This window comes from Glycine max, chromosome 4 (genome assembly GCF_000004515.6).
Source record: "Glycine max cultivar Williams 82 chromosome 4, Glycine_max_v4.0, whole genome shotgun sequence".
Lineage (NCBI taxonomy): Eukaryota > Viridiplantae > Streptophyta > Magnoliopsida > Fabales > Fabaceae > Glycine > Glycine max.
Window position 1 is genome coordinate 48,613,465 of NC_016091.4, and position 16,085 is coordinate 48,629,549.

Genomic DNA, 16,085 nt, shown 5'->3' on the forward strand with positions numbered 1-16,085 from the left:
TCCTTCTAGGAAAAATTTGGTAGGAAAAAAGCTTTTTATGTCCAAAGATCATGATTTCTAAGAATCATGATATATCATAATTATGTTTTTTGGGATTGAATAAAATTTGTTTGAAAGTTGAAGCTTCGAACCATTAAAAATCTCTTAATAAGTTTTTTATGAATAAAAAAATTACACATATTTTTAATTATTTATCATATTATATACTTTAATAAAAAATAACATGATATTTTTATTGTAATAAAAAAATTAAACTTAAAAAAAAAAGATTTTCATCTCTCTTACAAGAAATTTTTCATAAGAAATTAATTAAAAAAATATTTTCAAAAAACTTTCTTTCTCAAAAATATTATTTTTTTAAAGTAAATAACAAACATGAAAAACTAAGTTTTCTAACTTATAATTTATGAAAAAACCAAAATTTTTCTCCTACCCATCACCCCCTTAATCATTGTTACTTTTTTCTGGTTTCTAAGTTTTTACTACTGCTCTCTCAACTACCTTTGCTTGTCCGCACCTGCACCTTAACAACCGACGCACCATACCCCTGGGTACGTCCATGGCGCAATGATGTGTGGAATATCATGATTCATGATGGCCAGGGAAAATTTGTTAGTGTTCTCGTTAAGTCATGAGAACGGGGAATAATTGATCTTAGTTGAAGCCAGCTTAATGAAACCCTTTAATTTGTTTGTATAATTGGTTGCTGTACCGTTGCTATGACCTTCATAGTATATGTAGTTAATTTTAAATATTGATTTTTACCTTAAGCCAAACGATCTTTTAAACCCGGTGATAGATCGAGACTGCTGGCTACTTTGCTAGTATAAAGAACTGCAATTAAGGTAATCAGCAATAAGAAGAATATTACTATTTCAAATTTCGAGTTACAGGGAAACACAAATTGATCTCTCGGGTATAGTACATGGCTTCCCCAACAAATTGATTAAACTATACAGTAAAAATAAATTGAATTGAATAACCTATGATCTTTGATATGATGTGATTATTATAAACGAATTTAGATTGGAGGTGTAAGGAATCCATCTCATCTAACAGGGTACGATGGATTCGAAGCAGTGTAGTCCATCCAACTCCGGCGCAAACCTGGGCCCACCGGGTTGTGATGGATTCTTATCTTTTCCGGCGGTTTTGGACTCTGCGGAGGAAGAGGTGGCTTCCGCGTTGGGCTTGGAATTCGTACCTTTTACGGGGGACAAAGAAAACCTCCACTTCTGGGCCTGTGCGATCTCGAAGTGGCTGAAGAGAGACATGAACATGTTGTGAGGATTTGTAAAAACTGATGAAGGCAGTGGTTGTTGATTTGTCTGCTATTCTTCTGCTTAGGTTGTTGTGTCTGCGACGATACAATAACGATGATGATGAGTATTTATATAGGATTAGACGAATCAGAATCTGTGCAAAGGAAGAGTCGTGAGAAACTTGTTTTGGATTTTTCACCAGTTTCTTTCTTCTTATCCGGTGGTTGGGTTGCTAGAAGTTTCTTTGCACTGACGCCTAGTTCAATCATTTACTCGTTCAACCCTTTTTCTTCACCTTCGTTTGACTCGTGTTATGGTTACCCAACTTTGATTCCAATTGAATTTTCCACAATTTTCTAGTTGACTCTTCTTCATACATGCTTGACCACCAACTATGTCATCTTTATATATTACTTTTATAACACATTAATAAAACTGTTACTATAATAGGATTATCATGTAAAACAGTAAAAGCCTTAGATAAATTTATGATTTATTAATTCTCTTCTTCTTCTTTTTTAATCGTAAATTTATCTATCAAAATTTTATAATGAAGCATTTTTCGAAGATGCCTTAGTTCTGAAAAGAAGCAAACACTAGTGTATAAAGAGGGAAATGGATAAAAAGCCACTAAGTTTGCAATATCTTGAACGTTGTGAAAAGTAAACTTCAAATGAAAGGATCATGGGAATTGGGAATATTTAACAGAACAACACATCCTTCATTCTATAGTTCTGTTGTAATTAACCTTTTTTTGTCGTTAAGAAATTACATTATCCCATGTTATATCATCTGAATTTTTGTTAACACAACCGCAAAGTAAATACATGGGCTCCTCTCCTAAAATTAAATGGACCTGTAAAACAATTTTAATGTAAATTGTGTGCATTCTATAAATACTTTTGTCAATTGACATCTTATAGTAAGAATAACGTACTTTTAATTATGACCTTTACTTTAATGGAACAAACGCATGAGTGTGTGGAATTAAGGATCTACACCAATAAAATGTTTTTAACTTGACTATGGTTAATTTTATTTTTTTTTATCATAAAAAGTTTAGATGAGTTGAGTTTCAAACAGATCAAAAGTTAAAAAATATTTAAAGAAATACTTATAATTTTTTTATCAATAAAATCTTGACATTGATAATAAGAGTCAAACTCATATTTTTTTAAATTAAAATAAATTTTACAATTATACAATTCAAGAAAATTATTAAATTATCTGATCAACTCATTTGATAAAATTAATTTATAAAAATTCAAATCGAGGAAATTCAAAAACCCTATTCTCAACTGGGAAATTTTAATTTCAAATTTTCTTATTGTTAACAATACTTATTAGAGTGATTAATTCAGTAATTTTTGTTATGTTATTTGATGTAAGTGACCTGTATATAAATACATATGTGTAATACTGTGAATACAAGTTTTTCCTTGAATAGAACAAATCCTTTAGAATAAGAAGACATATGTAATAATTCTGTTCCATGTAGATCACGCCATACATGCTTCTCATGTTAGGATTTGCGAGTGTTGAATTTATTTATTTTTGTTGTAGAAATAGGAATATTTAAATAACATTACATTTTTTATTGATCTATACTACAAGTTAGTGAAGTTACCCATTGTTGCATACTATTCCAACTTTGCATAACATAAAGATAGAAGGATGACAGATGGACAAAATGAAGTCATTGTTGTAGAGTAATTCAGAATATTAACTTTATGTGTTTAGAGATAAGTCGTTAGCAATACTTGATAGAGTGATTACTTCGGTAATTTTTGTTATATTGTTTGATATAAGTGACTTGGATATAAATAGATATGTAATATTGTTAATACAAGTTTTTCCTTGAATAGAACAAATCGTTTAGAATAAGAAGACATATGCACTAGTTTTGCTCCATGTAGATCACGCCATATACATGCTTCTCATGTTAGGATTTGCAAGTGCTGAATTTATTTATTTCTGTTGTACAAGTAAGAATGTTTAAATAATATTACATTTGGTTCAATGCATAAGAAATAATAACCTAATTCATCAATACTAATATATTAATATATATATATATATATATATATATATATATATATATATAGTTAAATTAATTAATTTTAATTAATATTATCATAAATTTAAATATTATTTTAAAAATATGCATAAAAGTAATTGATTAAAATCGCACCAGTCATTTAGCTCCTGCTTTTTAATTTCTATCCTGCAGACTTCAACATTTTTGCTTTCTATCCAGTTTTCATCCTCTTTCACATTTTTGTTTCACGAATTAAAAAAAAAAAAAAAAAAGATTGCTTGCTAGTGTATAAGTAGAACTACAATCATCATAATTAGCAATAAAAAGAATACCATTTCAAATTTTAACTTGCAATTAATTTTCAAGTTATTGGGAAGCACAATTTGATCTCTGGCGTCCGTACAGTACATAGCTTTCTCAACTACTGATTAAACTATTCAGTAAAAATAAATTGAATTGAATTGCCTATGATTTTTATGAGTCGTGAATTGAAATTGGAGCTAACAGGGTACGATGGATTCAAAGCAGTGTAACCCATCCAACTCCGGCGCAAACCTGGGCCTCAAACGGGGCGGGTTTTGTTTGGATCCAGCGGTTGATGATGGATTCGGATCTTTTCTGGCGGCGGAGGAAGAAGTGGCTTCCATTTTGGGCTTTGAATTAACTCCTTTTACGGGCCCCGTGCCCAAGGAAAACCTCCAATTCTGGGCTTGCGCGATCTCCAAGTGGCTGAAGATAGACATCATGGCGTCGTTGTGGTTGAGTTGTCTGTTATTGTGTTCAGGTTGTTGTGTTTGCAACGATACAATCACTAAGATGAGTATTTATATTTAATTAGAAATGGAAAGAAACGGTCATGGACTTTGCTAGAACTTTCTCTGCATTCACACACAGTTGAATTGTTTACACGTTCAACCCATCACGCTCTTTTGACTCGTAAATCGTAATCTAAGCCAACTTTGATTCAATTGAATTTTCTACAACTTTGTTGACTCTTCTCCAATCTCCATACACGCTTGACCATCAACTACTATGTCATCTTTATACATTACTATTATAGCACATTAATAAATAAAAAAGTTGTTGTTGTAAACTTGTTATAGGATATTTGTAGGCATATTGGTTATTGATCATCTAACAGACTTCGATTAATTGTATAATAAAACAAACTTAGATGAATTTATGTGGTTTAGTTTAATATGATTTATCAATTTTAACCTTGCTATTTTTATTTTTTGAACTGTAAATTCGTTTATTAAAATTTTATATTCAAGCGTCTTTTACATTTCTCAATAAAGAATGTGACTATTCTATTGAATGCAACTTATAATATAATTGATATAAAATAAGCATCAAATAATTATAATTATAATTAATTTATTTTGGTGACATCAATTGTGGTATTGTAAATAATATTTTATAAGTAATACATGTATTTAGAATATTATCTATATAATAAATATAATTAAATATTTTTTACATGCATTAACAACGTAAAGGTATTTTATATTATAATTTAATCAAAAATTGATGTGTATAATAATTTTGTTAACTTTTATAAATAAAAAAATACTTAAAAGTCATACATATTATGCTTTGTGATTGGTTGATTGTGTAAAACAATTTTTTAATATCAATACATGACCATTAAACTCTAAGTTAATTAATTTTTACAATAATTATTTTAAAATTTACATTAGCAATAATTTTTTATTAGTTGACATAGCCATTAAAGTATTAAACTCTAATTTTATTTATTAAAACTTTTTTTATATCTCTAATTTTTTTATAGTAATATCTTTATTTTTTCAAGAAACAATAAAAACTCAAAATTATCAATATCGATCTATCAAAGAAATTGATACTCCACTTTGAATCCTCATAACTTTAACAAATATATTCTCTTTTCTGGATTCATTTTCTCATATCCAAATCTCAAATATGAAACACAGATTGATGAATACATAAATATAGATAATATTTGTAATGAAAAGTTTGAGTAAAATCTTGGCACATAAGATTGGTTTATAAACATAGAGAATTCTAACTTACCAACAAAGCATGCATTTGAAAGTAAAGACCCAAAGCTTTGATGGCAACTTGGAACCAAAGAGGTTATAAACCAAGAATTTGTTAGGAAGAAGAACATGTTCATCTACACAACAGGTGGGTGGAGAAGTTTGACATGTTGAGGAGGGAGAAGCAAAGGGACCATATGATAAGGGAATTACAACAAGGAACTATTCTTTGTGGAAAAGGGACAAAAGGGTAAGAACTTTCATGCACGACAAGAAAAGGGGAGAGTACTCAAGATCCTCAGTGATGACAATTCTTATTGTGTTTTTTACTGAATGATTAAGTTTGAGATGCACTTTGGGGATTCTTGTTGTTAGTTAATTTGGTGGATGCAAGAGGAGTGTCGTCCAATGTAAGACTTGAGTCATCCAATGTGGGTTGTTTAGACTAAGGCCTGTATATGTACAGTGAGTGTCATGCATTATGTCATCTAATCAATTAGTGTTTGTTGTATGATCAGTTAGTTAGATATATGTGTGGTGTATAAAAGGGAACTTGTGTACAAGTATTGTATATTCTTAAAAAGTGAATATGTGTGTACTTGAATATTCAATAAGAAAACTAAAATTTATGTTTTCTTTCATCTATCTTTTGTCTTACTAGTGTGTATGAGTAGTTTTGTTCCCAAAAAATTGGTATCTCGAGCAAGTTCGATCATGGACCCGTGTGTGTGTGTGTGTATTAACCACTAAAGTGTAAGGCTTTTTGTTATGTGATAAATCTTGTCCAGTGTGTGTTAATTTGTGTCTTGCGCATTTCCTTGGTGTGAAATTCTACAGAATCCAAGCAGTGAATCATGATGGGTTCAACTGGTGTTTTCTCAAGAAATTTACTAGTGTTTGATGGAAAGAACTTTGACAACTGGTTTGTGAAAAATAATGCGATCTTTGGCTTCCAAGAGGTGGAAGAATTCGTCAAGATTGGGTTTTAAGAATTAGGAAGAAATGCAACAGAGGAACAAAAGATAAAGTATAAAGAATTCAAAAAGCTTTATTCTAAAGCATGCCTCGTGATTCATCAATGTGTTGATGATGCAATCTTTGGAAAATTTTCCAAAGCTACAACAACAAAACAAGTTTAGGATATTTTGAATAAAGTGTATGGAGGGGCTGACAAGACAAAGAAGGTGAAGCTACAAACGCTTCAAAAGCAATATGAATTATTGTCTGTTTGATCAAGAGTCTATTGTTGACTATTTCAACTGAGTTCTAATGTTTGTCAGCGCCATGAAGGCATGCAAAGACGAGTTGTTTAATCAACATATTATTGACAAGGTGTTGAGAACCTTGACTCCTCGATTTGATCATGTTGCTGTAGAAACCGAGGAATCGAAGGATCTTGATTCAAAGAAGGTAGAAGAGTTACAAAACTCTCTTGAAGCACACGAGCAACAAATAAATGAGAGGAGAAAATGGTGAAAAGGATCAAGAACAAGCTTTGTAATCTCAACACAATTTTAAAAATAAAGGTGTAAGTGGCTAGAACAAGAATGGTAAAGGCAAGTAGAAAGAGGGAAGAAGTAATGAATCATCAAATGGTAAATATTAGTGTCATACTGGGCATGATTAAGGTGAATCTTCAAATAAAGGAAATGGTGCCCAATCTTGAAATAAAAATGAAAAAAAGAAGTTCGATATGAGGAAGATTCAATGCTATAACTGTAGTGAGTAGGGGCATTTTGCAGATGAATGTAGAAGTGACAAATAAGGAAAGAGAAAATTAAATGATGAAGCAAATCTTGCTTATGATGATTGGTCAGATTTTGATCCGGTGTTGTTGATGGTCACCACAAGTACTAAGATTGATACCTTTTCATCTTGGTACTTGGACACTGGTTGTTCCACTCACATGACAGTCAGAAGAGACTGGTTTATAAGTCTTGATGAATCAACAAAGAACAAAGTTAGATTTGTTGATGACAACACACTAAAGGTAGAAGAAGTTGGTAAAGTGTTGATCAAAAGAAATGATGGTAAACAATCTTTCATTTCTAATGTGCTATTTATGCTAGGAATGAAGAGTAATCTTCTAAGCCTTTGTCAATTGCTAGAGAAAGGATTTGTGATGAAAATGAAGGATAATGTGCTAAAAGTGTATGATAGCAAGAAAGGACTAGTCCTAATGGCTTATTTGTCCAAGAATAAAACCCTTAAGGTAGGAATTGATGTTATAAAACATAAATGTCTAGCCACAATAGTGAGCAAAAGTGAGTGGCTTTGGCACTATAGGTTTAGGCATCTCACTTTCAGGGATCTAAACCTATTAAATAGGGATAATATGATGCATAGGTTATCACACATTCAAGTGCCAAGTGAAGTATGTGAGGAATGCTTCGAGTGCAAGAATCCCGCTCTAATAAGTTATCACCTATTAATAAAATTTTCCTCAGGAAATGGAAAGTTAGATGAGGCCATATCTATTATTGAAGTTTTTAAACTTTAGACAAGAATCCCGCTCTAATACCACTTGTTGGACAAGTGGCCTCAATAAACTTAATAGGGGGGTGAATTAATTTCCCATTAACAAACTTTTAACCCCCTTCTAAATGATAGGATCATAATACAGAAGAAGAAGCAGCAATCAATTTAATAATATTCTTTAAACATGCAAGACAAAATCGATTGCAGTAAAATAAATAAGATACGGGAAGAGAGAAATGCAAACTCGGTTTATAATGGTTCAACCACTTCTCGTGCCTACGTCCAGTCCTCAAGCAACCCACTTGAGATTTTCCACTATCTTTGTAAAAATTCTTTTTACAACTTCTGAACACCTAAGGAATCTCTTTCCCTTGTGTTCAGGAAACTCACAATTCAAGAGACAACCAGTCTCTTGATTACAATTGATTTTCTAAGAAGAACAAAAAGATTTCTCTCATTTAGAGTGGATAATACAATTTGAAGTTTCTAGATGAATTCTCAATAGATTTACAAGTGTTTGCCCAAGAGTTATTGAGAGAGCATTTGACAATGAAGTCTTCTTGGAATATCTCTTTGTTGCTTTTTGAAATTAGACACACATATATATAGGCCCTTCATGCATTTTCAAAATGGTTTGAAGGGATGCGTCTTTTGAAAAAACTTTTTCTGAAATTTTTCTCTGGTAATCGATTACAGAAATTTGTAATCGATTACACAGTTATATTTTGAAGGGTCATGACTTTTGAATTTGAATTTCAAGAGTTCCGTTGCTGGTAATCGATTACAAACATATGGTAATCAATTACAGGTTCAAAATTTAAATTCAAAACTTTTTTTAATAACTATTTTTCAAACTTGTCTTCTGGTAATTGATTACACTGCCTGGTAATGGATTACTAGAGCCTTAGATGTCTTGGAAACACTTTGTTTTGAGGCAAGGCTTGATCTTGAGTTAATCTTGAAGCAAGGCTTTGTTTGTTGAAGCAACCTTGTATTAATCATGAAACAATGCTTATCCTTTGAAGCAACCTTGTTTGATTCTTCTTTGACATCATCAAAATCATGTATTCATACATTCACAGATAGAAATAATAAGATTGATCATAGCTATAGAAAATATAAAAGGCTATCTACACACTAATTAGATGTGAAGTCTGTCTTCTTGAATAGACCACTAGACAAGGAGGTCTATGTGGTTCAACCACCAGGTTTTAAGATTTTGGATCAAGAAGAAAAGGTTCTTAGATTACGGAAAATTTGGTATGGCCTTAAGCAAGTTGGATGTGCTTGGAACAAAAGAACATACAACTTTCTAAGACAAATAGACTTTGTTAAATGCACATCTGAGCATGAAGTGTATCTAAAGGTCTTGAAAGTGGTCATTGTACAAATTTGCTAATAGGGTGTCTCTATGTAGATGGCTTACTAGTGTTTGGAAGATATAAAAGGGAGATTGGAGGGTTCAAGAAGAAAATGATGAAGGAGTTTGAAATGAGTGATCTAGGGCTCTTGTCCTAGTACTTCTTGGGATTGAATTCAAAACAATAGAGAATGGTACTATGATGCACCAAGCCAAGTATGCAATTGACTTGTTGAAGAAATTCAACATGTTCGATTGTAATTCAATTCTCACACCAACTGAAATTGGATTGGTACTTGAGAAGGAAGGGACTGAGGAACTTATAAATCCTACCTACTTCAGGCATATCATTGGATCACTCAGATATTTATGTAGCACCAGACCTGATTTAGGATTTAGTGTTGGATTAATAAGTAGATTCAAAGAGACAGTAAGAGTGCCTTACTTACTAGTAACCAAGAGAATAATGCGCCATGTGAAAGGAACTCACTATAGAATTCTATTTCCTAAAGAGAGTGACACTTCAAAAGTTGAACTGATACTAGAGTACTGCAAGACATAACTGCAAGTTGCATAAATTTTTACTAAGGCCTTGAATGGAGAAAAGATCAAAGATCTAAGAGATATGTTGGGAGTTATCTCTTCAGGTCATTCAAATTAAGGAGAAGTGTTGTTAGTTAATCTGGTGGGGGCAAGAGGAGTGTTGTCCAATCTAAGACTTAAGTCGTCCAATCTAAGACATGGACTTGTATAGTGAGTGTTATTCACTATGTATTTACTATGTATCGTCTAATCAAATAACGTTTGTTGTAATTAGTTTGTTAGTTAAATATATACGTCTATTATGTTATAAAAGGACGCTTGTGTATGAGTATTGTATGTTCTTAAAAGTGAATATGTATGCTTGAGTAATCAATAAAAAACTACAATTTATGTTTCCTCTCATTTATCTTCTTACTTAGTGAGCGTGTGTGAGTAATTTGGTTACTAACTATTCTTACCTGAGTGTTAAAGAAAAACGTAGGTTATTTATTGAAAATCATATTGATTGGGTTCTATTGCCATGCTTGAATTTTCGTTTTACAGTAAAAGAAATCCCCTTTAATTTTTTGAATTAAATGCGTAGGTGAAATATGCGTTCGAAAATTTTAAACTACCAGAAGTTTATTTCCTGAACCAAAAGAAGTGAATTTTATTTTCAAAAACCTAAAGTCTGAAATAGAAATGTATTTGTGTTATGCTATCGTAAAAAGAAAGAAAGAAATAGAAATGTGTTGAGAGCACCTAGTTCTTCATGGTTGTGTTCCAACGAGAAGAGATATTCCAAGGAAAAGTATGATGAGCAAAAAGAAACGAAATTTTTTTACAGGTATGCGAGGGAGTATGCATGACTGGTGTGAAAAGAGGAGTGTGCGATGATTGATAAGATAAGGAGTTAAGAAAATAAAGGGAAATCTTGGAATAAAGGTAAATCAAAAGGAAGAAGAGGAGTGTAGAAAGCAAAGCAGGGAGTGTATTTAGAATTTTCCAAGAAGAAGAAAATACCCAATCCAAATCATGTAAAAGGTACCCAAATTGAAGAAACCCTAAGTAGCGTCAAAACACACTATATATTTGTCGTCCTCCTTAGGAAAACCCTAGACTGGTCTCTCTTCTACGACGCACGCAGCAGCATCAGCTTCTACTCGTGTAATCTCTGCGTGGGCTACAATGGATTCCGGTGTCCAAGGTTGCATCTTAGCCACTTTAATTCTCCACGACGAGGAAATCCCAGTCACCGTTAGTCCACTTTCTCAATCTAACCCTTTATTTTTCATTCTTTATCAATCGATCGTAGATCTCAATTTCTGTGTTCCTTTTTTTGTTTTTTTGTTTTTTCAGGCTGAGAAGATCAACGCTCTGTTGAAGGCTTCTAATGTCTCCGCCGAGTCTTACTGGCCCAGCCTCTTCGCCAAGCTCGCCCAGAATAAGAACATCGAAGACCTCATTTTGAACGCCGGCGGTGGTGGGGCCGCCGTTGCAGTTGCCGCTCCCGCCGGCGGTGGTGGTGGTGCCGCTGCTGCAGCCGCACCCGCCGCCGAGGAAAAGAAGGTATTTTTCTGATGCCGTTTACGGATGTTCTGTTTTCCGTTTGATGTTTGCGAATGATTAATTTTTTGTGGTGTCTTGGTGAACCTAATAATGATGAAAATGTTTCAAGACTTTATTGACGTGTGAATGTGATGTAAAATGTATGGATATAATCATAAGAATCAACCACACGGACATAGTCAGCTTCTTTAAGAGAATACCTCGATCCTCCCATTGTTTAGGAGAAAAATAGTTGCATCTTAAAAATTATATATTCAAGCTTGAAACTAATCGACGTGCATGCAATTGGGCTCAAATAATTGTTTTCTGCATTATCATTATATATTAAAACCTAAAAAAGGCATCGTGTATTGTTGGGTCATAGTCAGCTTGTTGATTTTTGTGACTGGGTTTGAGGTAGCCCCAATTGCAGTAAATTGAATTTCTTCATGATTGTAATTTGGTATTTTTTACTTGTAAATAAATATGTACCCGAGTTAGCAAGTAGGGTTTTATGTCTCAAGGTGATAGGGAAAAAATGCTTGTGATTTTGTCCATAATTGCGAATGAGAGTTAATTTGATATTGAGTTAATAGGATGTGTTTTTTTCATTGAGACTTTTGAATAATGAATGGTCAAAAACAGTAGGCACATTTGAAGTAACTTGATGCTGTGTGGACTTCAACTATTGTTTTTCTACCGTTTGTATAGTAAGAATGACTAGGATTGAATTATCTTTGTGTTAGCAGCATGCACTACGCAGACATTTTATACCTTTTTTTGGTTCTAGTGTTGTGTTCCTCTTTTCTATTTGTTATTTATGCAAGGCTTCTGTTTATGTATTTTGTTCCTTTCAATGTGTGTTTACAGGAAGAAGTGAAGGAAGAAAGTGACGATGACATGGGTTTCGGCTTGTTTGATTAGATCTTTTTATATAGTTGTAGCCAGATTTTGAGTCTTTGAATTGAAATCTTGTTTTGTTCTATATAATTTTTATTGAAGGGATTCTTAGCCAATCTACTATCATAATTGTTGAATTTTGGTGGTTTTTTAATATATTTGTGGCAACTAAATTCTTATTTACCTGTTTATTTTCATATTCTACTTGTCACAAAATATAGGGATGTAATGTCTCTACAAGAATCCGTGTTTAAAAGATTACGCCAATGACATTTTTATTTAGTATTTACCACAGGTTAATGGGAGAAGGTGCAATTTTCATCTTTCATTTTAATCTTTTCAAACCGAATACTAGCTTAAATTTTTGCCCCGGGTCCGATGTTGGCCCGTTTGACGATTTTGTTTAGTAGAAATTCAGTTTAACTAGGGCGTGATTTTGGCTCGTGATACCCGCTGGTCATTTTTTGTATAATTATGATTGTTATCGAGGTTTGACTAAAACCAATCAGCGATGGCAATTTGGTTTTCTGAAATCCGGTGATTTGTAGGGATCGAGACCAAGAGCTATAAACGAGTTGATTATCCCTAGTCATTGTTCCTTTGTGGCAGTATTAGAATCAAGATATATTATTAATGCTCATGAAAGTCTTTCATCCTTTGAGAAGGAGAAAATAGTTTAGCTCACCAGGTTGTTATAATGTAGGAGTGGGATTTCATACTTTGACGAGGAATGGGCCCAGTAACTTGTATCATGAGTTTCTTACTCCGTAAAGAAAAATGGCTTCCGAAAGGGATGATAAAACGGGGGCAATTGCTTTGTGGTGGCACAAGAATGACAAGATGGGGAATTCCAATATTGCCTTTCCGAAAAGCTGTTAATTCTTAAAAGGAAAAGCTGTTAATTCGGAAAAGGCTCATCAATTGGCAAATCTTAAATTACTGTATGGATCATTAATTTTAAATTAATTTGTAAAATATATTTTTTAAAATTTTTTTAAAAATCTTATGGGTCATTACATATTATCCATCCGTACGGGATAGGCAGGTAGACCCTCTAGTTTGCTATCAATTTAGTAGGTTGAGGTGAAGATCTTAATCCACTTAACCCACTTATCTGTCGTGGCTGGTCTTGTCTGTTGGGTAGACCCTCTAATGTTGATTGGTTGCATAAATAATTATATTAATAATGAGACCATTAAAAAAAGTAGAAAAAGTCTTCTAGTTTGATTAATGTTTAATTACTTTGTATTGTTTAGGATTTTAAGATTAGTTTTAGAGTTTATGACTTTGTGTTGTGATTTAGTTATTTGATAAATTTTTTATTATTAGTTATTATTGAAGATTATTGTATTTTGTGTGATTTAAAATTCTAAGACCAGTTTATTTTAAATATTTTGTATTATCAATTATTTTTTAAGATTTTTTTTTTCTTTTAAGGATGGATCAGCTGGTTAACCCGTCAGGCCATCTTTTCCAAGTGGACTAACATGTTTAACCTACCAAGTCTTAGGAGGCCAATCCGTCCCCATTTTTGGTAGACTGGTGGTGGGATGGATCAAAATGGGCCGGGCAAGCACAAATTAGCACGTTTTGTCATGCATAGCTTCCAATGCTCATAGTATAGGGAAAAGCATTAACCCTTTGGTTATTCCACATGCTGATTTCAACTGCTGGCTTGTTGTTTGGGTTAAGTCCAATAAAGGAAGCCCCAATTATTACTTATTTGAAGATCTAAATGTTCTGCTGTATCATGGATTTAGGAGAAAATTCTTGAAGATGGAGGGGTAGAAGGGGAAATTGCTAAATAAAATGTGGAAAGAGGTGCTGATCAAGGTAGTTATTAAAGCTATTCCAGTGTATGCAAATGGCAAATAGCTACATTTCTAAATCGGTATATGGGTCCTATAGTTTTTGAAAGGAATTGGATATGTTTGAGTCTTTTTCCAGGAAGGGACTTCCTCAAGGAGCATAGGAAATGGTTAGCAGGGGATAGAAAATCAATAGATCCTCGGAGAGACAATGTTCTTTGCACTTTTTAAAATGGATGCTTGGTTTAAATAAGCAATTTCAAACACACATTAAGTGATTATTATACATGAATTATATTACTATTGAATCATTAAACATTGAATTAATGTCATTTAAAAAAAACATTCAATTAATTGTCTCATGTAGTTCATTACTAATCCAGTTTTAAACACACCTGTAAATGTTCAAACCCCGCGAAATATCCACGGAAAAGGAAATGATGATCAACCCTACATGACTAGATATAGAATCGAGTACATATGTGATAAATGCACATTTAGATACCATACCTTTAATCTTAAAAGATCTTATGCCATCTATAGCTTTACAAACCAAATTTGACCTTTTGTTTAATTTAACTATTGTGTTTTCATATACAATAAACAAAAGGGAACCAGCTCAGCTACTTTCTTTTTGGAATTTTGTTGCCAGTATAATATGATTAATGATATGGAACTTGACTCCTGGATTTAAGCGTTGTATTGTTGAATTTATCAAGTTTCTAGATTCATTATCATGATATTGATTCCTTTATTTTAGAATTATTCATCAAACTCATCAATTCATTATTATTTTAACAAAGTTGACTGGAATTGATATAGATCACTCAGCAACTTAAAATTTAATCGGAAATTACAAATAAACGCCAACTAAGAAAGCTAACTTAACTTTACAATAGCTTTTTTATTTTTTATTTTATTTTGATCACTTGCGAAAAATTTAGACCAATTATTACCATTTTTTAAATTGGACTCTGAAATAATTGAGGAAGGGGCGGGGGAGGTGGAAGCGGGAGTGGCAGGAGTGGAGGAGGAGCACGGCGGAGATCACGGCGCAATGGTACGCGCCGTTAGGGGAACACTGTCGTGAACAAAACATTTAATTGGACTCTGAAAAATCGATTCTTTATTTTAGAATATTTGAAAGAAAAACTTTATTATCCACAATAAATTTATCTGACTTAAATAATATTATTTGTGCTGAAAATACATTGTGATTTAGACTAAAAAAATCAAACTCCATGATGCAGATGGCGAAGTCTTTCCCGCAGAGCTTGCAGAAGTGCATGTGCCTCTGCAAGGATTTTCACATCGTTAAGCTCCACGATTTTGCTGTTGTCATCGAAGTCCTCTACGTCATCATCATCTTCGAGAGGCGTAGTTGCCTCTTTTTATTGATGACGGCGGGTTCTGGATTCAGCTTCTTTGAATGGGACAGTGGATCCGGTGCTCCAACGGCGGCAAAATTTTGAGAGTAAGAGATGAAAGCGACGATGATTTAGTAGATGACCTGGAGCATTTTAAAATCCAGAGAACATGATTGAATTATTTGAAAATTTAGTCCTCAAATCCAATCATTTTAAATAATTTAGAAGTTGTCATTCAACGCCAAAGCTTCTTCTCTCATAAATCATGCTCTAATGTCGAACATACACACTAAGAAACTTACAATATGTTTGAATATCCGATAGAAGTCTCCAAAATCGAATTTCGCAAACACATCACTGAAATGTCTTCTACATTCTCCATTCGATGAGTCTTGTAACGTGTGTCACTATTACCTAAACGTAAACCAACACATGCACTTAAATACTAGATCATGTAAATTCACATCTAATAAATACTTAGAAGTATAAAAATTAACACTGTCAACCATTATATATTACTTTTGGACTGCATTTTAAGATAATAAATACTAATATCAAAGTGAAAAAGTTTATCATATATTGTTATTTAGATCGGATGATCATGTAAAGAAATATTATACTATAAAATGCATATAGTTTTTCTTTATTAATTCATTAAAATATATGAAATGACATTAAAAATTGAATGGTAAAAAAGTTCACTAACCGCTTCTCTCTTTATATTTTTTTTAATTAAAATGTAAAAAGTTTGTATTCATAAAAAAATATAATTAGTTTTATACAA

The 16,085-nt window shown here is 32.5% G+C and overlaps 3 protein-coding genes across 3 annotated transcripts; 1 reads left to right on the forward strand and 2 right to left on the reverse strand.

Annotated features, from left to right (window-relative positions):
* Positions 1 to 846: 846 nt before the first annotated feature.
* LOC113001460 (uncharacterized) lies at positions 847 to 1,408 on the reverse strand. The gene has a single exon (XM_026128298.2). The coding sequence runs from the start codon at positions 1,278 to 1,280 to the stop codon at positions 1,053 to 1,055; it is 228 nt and encodes a 75-aa protein (XP_025984083.1). The 5' UTR covers positions 1,281 to 1,408; the 3' UTR covers positions 847 to 1,052.
* A 2,226-nt stretch (positions 1,409 to 3,634) lies between these two features.
* LOC113001461 (uncharacterized) lies at positions 3,635 to 4,108 on the reverse strand. The gene has a single exon (XM_026128299.2). It carries the CDS (start codon positions 4,044 to 4,046, stop codon positions 3,801 to 3,803), a length of 246 nt encoding a protein of 81 aa, XP_025984084.1. The 5' UTR covers positions 4,047 to 4,108; the 3' UTR covers positions 3,635 to 3,800.
* A 6,206-nt stretch (positions 4,109 to 10,314) lies between these two features.
* LOC100785976 (60S acidic ribosomal protein P1) lies at positions 10,315 to 12,263 on the forward strand. Its single transcript, XM_003523272.5, has 3 exons — positions 10,315 to 10,935; positions 11,038 to 11,247; positions 12,097 to 12,263. Exons 1-3 carry the CDS (start codon positions 10,867 to 10,869, stop codon positions 12,148 to 12,150), a joined length of 333 nt encoding a protein of 110 aa, XP_003523320.1. The 5' UTR covers positions 10,315 to 10,866; the 3' UTR covers positions 12,151 to 12,263.
* The last annotated feature ends 3,822 nt before the right edge of the window (positions 12,264 to 16,085 follow it).